Raw genomic sequence first — 6,873 nt, forward strand, 5'->3', positions numbered from 1 at the left:
TATATATATATATATATATATATATATATATATATTAAATTAAAAAAAGAAATCAGCTTTAAAGTGACCTTCAAATACCAAAAAGAAAAAGTTTCAATTTGTTTGTTTTAATAAAAAATCAAATCCTAGGACATGAAAGCCCCTGAAGTTTATGAAACACATCTTTATATTCTATATTCTATTTTACCTTTTCATGTGCAAAATGAGGCACTTTACAATTGTAAAAATGTAAGAATATCTTCTAAATATATTTTCATTTCATACAACAAAATGTGCAAATTCTTAAGTGGGAAATGTCTTTTCATGTTTATCATTCATAGTTTGTATAGCCCACACACAACTATTCCGATACTCCTGATTATGGATGGATGGGTGGATGGATGGATGGATGGATGGGTGGGTGAAGGGATGGATGGGTGGGTGAAGGGATGGATGGATGGATGGGTGGATGTGGGTGAAGGATGGGTGGATGGGTGGATGTGTGGGTGAAGGGATGGGTGGATGTGTGGATGGATGGGTGGATGTGTGGGTGAAGGGATGGGTGGATGGATGGGTGGATGGATGGATGGATGGATGGATGGATGGATGGATGGATGGACGGACTGTATGCAAAAGCTGCAGATAGGTTGCGTAGATGATATGACATCATCTGATACAGTGATTCCAGCTGATCCCGGGGCTCCCCTGCGGCTGCGGATGAATGACAACAGTATCAGCTGGTAGGCTGGACCCAGTTGACTAAATCACTCGAGCGCTCAGTCAGTCCGTCCTTGTGTTCAATGGGTTAATTCATGCTGTATGAGTGAGGAGTCTACAGTATCTGCTTATTTATCATAGGAATCAACTATTTCTTTTTTGGATCTGGTTATGCCTCCCAACAGCTCGCGGAGAACACTATCCAGCTGTACTGCTGATTTGACAGCGATGTTTATTTATTGTTTGTGGATCAGTTGCCCGTGATTTATAAGGCTCGTGTGTGTGGCAGCCGAAAATCTATGAGCAGCTTTGTGTATTTTCAACAACGCCAATCAATTAAGCTCGGGAACTATGAGCTGGAATTCTCTTCAGATCATGGAAGTTCTGAAGAATCCAGGGGGTCATTAAAACTGTTTGGAGTTGGAGGAAAAGTCCAACTGGTTTCCTTGCTTTTTTGCGGCAAGTCGGGCGTGTTTTATTTTTCGGATAATAATCGGAAAAATTAGGGAGCGCTGTCCACTCCATATCGCATCTGATGGCTGAAAGTAACAGCGAATATAATCGCGAATTACATCGAGAACTGGCGAATTCCCCCCTTAATTAACCAACAAGACTTTATGAACGCGGATTTCAGCGCCACGAAAATTTGGATTCCGTATTGCAATATCTGCGCTAGTCATCACCGCAACGGGATTTATTTGAGCGATCAACCATTAAATTACCATAATTAACCATTAAAGGTAAGAGCGTTACTTTGAGAGTTTATAAATCAAATATCTGAAGTGTATTTTTGTGATATATTCTTTATCAAGGAGGATATGTGGGGCAGGATGGTTTCCTTCTAGTTTTGCACCTGTTGTGTTTATTTTCAGTTATAGGACATTTATGATTGAAAACTGTTTAATAGGAATCTTGACTTCGATCATTACTTGATTATTTTTTGTATTCACTCTAGTCTTCTTACAGCTTTTAAACATCATATGCAAAAATATACCCATTGAAAATTCTGATATATGACCATACATCAACATATCAATCTCAATCAATCTATTTATCTATCCATCCATCCATCCATCCATCCATCCATCTACAGTATATATACATATCGTATTACCTTTCAAATGCAAAGTAAGCGGTGGTTAATGCTATGGCTGTTTTTACCTCCAAGGTCTTCTTTGAACTGCAAGATCATTGCAATAATCTAACTGCTGTTCAACACAAACAGACAACCAAAATGTGTGCAATGCACAAACATGATGTATTATGCATTTATGGTGCTCAGATGGCAATTTTCAGTGCAAATTTTTCACCTTATTCTCATTTGACAAGTCAGGTGGCACCCAGCCAACACCCCCAATCTCTCATCATCCCTGCACAGGAACAAATTGATAGACTTTCGAATAATAAGACAACCTAGAAGTGCGATGTAAAGTGTACACACAGAGAGGGCTAATCTAAGGGGCTGGTCAGCAGTGTGTCTGAGCATGTGTGTTTGTGTTCTCAGTGTAATCGCAGCAGCACAGCTGCTTGTGTCACTGAGCCAATGTTGAGTCCACTGATGACTGATGCCAGAGTGTGACATGAGGAACCGGCTGACTTTGTGACTGGCTGAATGACTGAATGAATGAGTGACTACCTGCTCCAGGCTGCTGATATATTAACTAGGGATTTCTGGGCACTCGATGGTGCTCGCGGGGGGAAGGACCAGCAGTGGGACATTGTCTGGCTGTGGAACTCAGGGACAGCCTGCTGCTGCTCTCCGAGCTGGAGTGTGCCGTTAGATGGATGTCACCAATCTGTATCTGGACCCTCGGATGGAGAGGTCTGAAGGAGAGGGGCTGTGTGTCCCGAGCAGTGGTATGGAGAGCCCTGGGAGGGAGCCGGTTGTGCTTCAGTTCCCTGTAGAGTATGACCAGTATGGGTAAGCAACAGCAAGGCTGTAGGGATGCTATAACACTATGCAGTAAAGTTTTTTTTTCTTTTTGATTAAATTAAATAACTCTCAATAAATAATAATAATCTGTTGCCATTTCTCTGCTATATTTCTCCTGTTTTGGCATGTGTGTGATCTCTTGCTTGTGAAACTATATGTATTGATTTTAATAACTTGAAATGACTTTATGGTTGATTCTGTCATTCACACCGTCTATATACCACCTATATATTGTCTTTTTAGGAGGTTAGAGCTGAGAAGATGCATATTTTGACATAATATGGTGTGACACATTGCCAGCACTAGAAGTCTTTGTGAGTGACTTTGAGGAGCGTCCTGTAATTAGATGCAGACCTTTTCTGGTTTATTTAATCTATTTTTTCAACAAGATCTTGTGGGGTATGGCAGTTTTTTTTTTGTTGTATTATTTACAATGAATAAATAATATATTTTTTTTATAATTTGTACTGTAAGACACTTCTTACCTCTTTCACATCTACACTTGTAATTATGATTGCAATTTGAAAAGTCTGAAGAATGTTTGCATTAACCTTTTTATAGGTGTTGTGGCTCTTTTTTGGACTGGAAAGTTTTGCACTCAGTTGAACACGTGCTTGTGATCAATGCTGATTTTATCTCTACTTAAACTCTTGAGTATTCCTCCTGAACATCACATGTCAAGCAGTGCCCTTCAATGTGATGCTATTCATTTAAAACAATTGTAAACAACATTGTTCCAATTCTTATAAGTATTATACATGCACTTTTTACAACCTATATTAATTAAGAGAGTACATGGAATATTTCTAATTTGAATGAGTGATTCGTCACACCTCAGGACCTTTTAATTGAACTGGAAAAAAAAAAATAATGGCATTAAAACAATGGAAATCTTAAAGGACACGGTTATTCTTTACATGATTTAAATACACTTTCCTTTATTCATACAGTGTGGTTATAGTCTGAGTTCTCTTGAAAATTCTTGTATTTTTCTAATTTAAAGCCTTTTTTAATAGGCTAATAGGATAATAATTTTAGTGAAGATTTTTTTTCTCTCTCTTTTTGCTTTCATAACACCATGCACTTGAGCTGGCATAGGCTCCACAAGTTTTAGCAAAACCTGATGATCCATGTTATCCCAGCATTATATAGAGAATGTTCCGAAGTGTATCTTATGTGCTTCAATGGAAGCAAAGTAATCAAACCTTCTGTGCAAAGGAGTCAACATGTTCCATGTCACAAATGGGCTTATTTGATTAAATACAATTTTGAATAAAAAAATTTGTAAATGTGGACTTCTGAACCCCACTGTATCCTAAATACGTTATATATTTATATATATATATATATATATATATATATATATATATATATATATATATATACAACAGTTAGTTCCGGTCCTCGAATATGATTGAGACGTTCCTTGAGCAGTGGTGGTCTGACACCATTAACACTCGGATGCTTCACTGTGTGTATCACTCCGCTTGTGTACGTGCCGTTCTAAACTAAAGTGTAAGAGCAGTGCTGATCTGTTAAGAGCTATGGTTTGTCTTTTTTTAACATGTATTTTCTTTACATTAAATATGCTAGCCAGCAGGTGGTGGCAAAAGAAAAATTTGGTGTGTAATATGAGCCAGTTGGTGATGTGAAGTCAATTGCATCTACATACAACAGCTCTTAATGATCGCTACAGTACTAAAGCTAGGAAATAGCTTTAAACAGCTTTAAACGAACAACTTCAGCATTACAGCTCATCACAGCTGAGAGACACAATAGACTGATTAATTACACGAACTTACCTTTAACCAGACTTTCCACATTGGATACACACTGTTTTAAATGGAGGACATTGCGTTTTATTCAGTAAATGACTCTTTCGAATGACTACCGTGAATTAGGGAGAAATACCCCAGCTTGAATGCTATTTTTCCTCTGAGAACAGCTGATCTTCAGAAAACTGAAAGCATCTCTGCTTGGGAGTGGCAACAGGTGATCACACATGCAGACGTGATCACTCTCTCACTCTCTCTTTCTCTCTCTCTCTCTCTCTCTCTCTCTCTCTCTCTCTCTCTCTCTCTCTCTCTCACACACACACACACACACACACACAAACACACACGTATGCACACATTCATCCATCCATCCATCCTTGTTTATCCAATAACGTGTTAGAAACAGCACAAGCCATGATACTATTTCTGAAGTGACATTTTTGAATTACTAATGGAGGCTTGGACGCATCCTTTGTTATGAACCAGCAACGGCAGATTCTGATCTGCCGCCTAATAAAGTAGTTCCATGTACAAATGCGTTTTTATGACCGTACTCAGTTTTTCCTATTTCGGCACTCAGTCTGCAGCCGAATAAAAGCGGTGCTGATGACCATATCACACTCTTGCTCGTGTGATATTGCTTAAATAAGGGTATCATAATAAATTATTAACATTTCTAATTAGTTTTTCCAAATGCACTCCATTTTAGGTTTATTTACTTGTCATGAATTCTCAGCTGTTTATCATGTGAAAAGCATAATAGTTTCTTTAGTAAGAAGGCAGGTAAATTAGTCATTTTTTCCCTCTGGCACACCCAGACTGTCAGTCATGCAGCCTCAGGTTCTGCTCCAGGGAGTATGCTAAATGATGATGATTGTAGTGTCTCGAAGAATTTAGTCACTGCAGCTTAAGTGAACCAATGCTAATTTCATTCTCTTTCTCTTAAATTCTCCTAACTCTTTAAACTTGTATATACACTAGGGTTCAAAAGTGCAAAATGCTTTTTTTTTATATTTGTTCTTATTTTATACATAATATTAAGTTTCTTTCTATACACATTATATTATGTACATTCTTTTTTTTGTACTAAGTATTTATTATATATTTGGTGCCTCTTTTGCTTTATGACAGCATGCACTCAAGTTGGCATGTTCCTAACCTGGCAATCCATGTTATCCAACATAATTTGGAACGTTCCAAAGAGCATCTTGCATGAAAAGCAGTGAACGGTAACACTTTACAATAAGGTTCCATTTGTTAAAATGAATTAAAAATATTAGTTAACATGTATAAACTAACAATGGAAAATACTTTTATAGCATTTTATTAATCTTGGCTATTGCTAATTTCAACATATAGTAATGCATGTTTTAAAATCACAAGTTGTATTTGTTAATATTAGTAACAAATACAATAAAACTATATATAAAAATATATATATTTTTATTAACTAACATTAACAATAATTAATCAGTGCTGTAAAAATACATATATATTGTCCATTGTTAGTTCATGATAGCTAATGCATTAACTGGTGTTTACGAATTTGCTTTTTTGAATAGTGACCAATAGAAATAGTTCAGAATCTTAAATATTTATTGATGTCAAAAATCTTGAAACTTTCTGTTTATTTCTAGGTTTAAATTTAGGTTTTGAATCCCAGATTGACATTGTGGACTCACCTGTGTAGGGGTTTATTTAGCAGTAATGACAGCCTTAGTTCATTATCCCACCTATAAATGGTCACTTACCAAATAAATAAATACATGGACATGAAATATAGATTTTAGTTAATTTTCTTTAGCTTACTTGTAGAGACCCCAGAATGATATAAGAGACATAGACTGTATGAAACATAGATTTCACGGATGAGTGGTCAGCTATAGAGGGTTGTTGTGGACAATGGTCATTATTCTGAAATAATTGAATTCTTCAGAAATTGGAAGCATTGTGATAATTACTTTAATTAAAATTGCCCACATATATAGTCTGTCTATGCTTTTCCCCTTCCAGGGACAATGATTTATTTGGCCAATTCAGCTACACTTGTGCAGAGTGTTGACATATGGTGCTTTAGTCATTTTGACAATATCCTATAAACATGAAGAAATAAAAAGCAAAATACTTATTAATTAACTTTCACACTGTTACAGACATTAATTTGTTAATGTAAAACAAATTATTTTGTTTTATTTTTATAAATCATTTTTGAGTAACTCAAAAACTTGTTGTAAAATTAAACTTTATAGATATTAATGGGAACTCAGCAGGAAAAAAGTAATTTGATAGAGAATACACGACCAGATGGTCCTGCTTTTATGTTTGATTAATTACAGAATCTGTATGGGGTAGCATTTCCACTGTTAGATAGGTTAAAGTCTGTTATTAAGGCACTTATATCTCCAAATTTTATGGAGAGATATGGAGCTTATACAAGAACAATTTTAAACCTTAAACTCATGGGGTAAC

The 6,873-nt window shown here is 36.2% G+C and overlaps 1 protein-coding gene across 2 annotated transcripts in view; it reads left to right on the forward strand.

Annotated features, from left to right (window-relative positions):
* Positions 1-756: 756 nt before the first annotated feature.
* LOC127631799 (calcium-binding protein 8-like) overlaps positions 757-6,873 on the forward strand; it is a 71,291-nt gene continuing 65,174 nt past the window's right edge. The window contains exon 1 of one of the 2 annotated variants that reach the window (XM_052110146.1): positions 757-1,436. Coding sequence is in view for 1 of the 2 variants with exons in the window: in XM_052110145.1 (XP_051966105.1) it covers positions 2,478-2,617 (140 nt within the window). In the remaining variant the exon portion in view is untranslated. Of the gene's footprint in view, positions 1,437-2,477; positions 2,618-6,873 lie in introns of those variants that run through there. The other variant, XM_052110145.1, reaches the window with a different exon arrangement.

Source organism: Xyrauchen texanus, chromosome 38, assembly GCF_025860055.1.
Source record: "Xyrauchen texanus isolate HMW12.3.18 chromosome 38, RBS_HiC_50CHRs, whole genome shotgun sequence".
In the NCBI taxonomy this organism is placed as follows: domain Eukaryota; kingdom Metazoa; phylum Chordata; class Actinopteri; order Cypriniformes; family Catostomidae; genus Xyrauchen; species Xyrauchen texanus.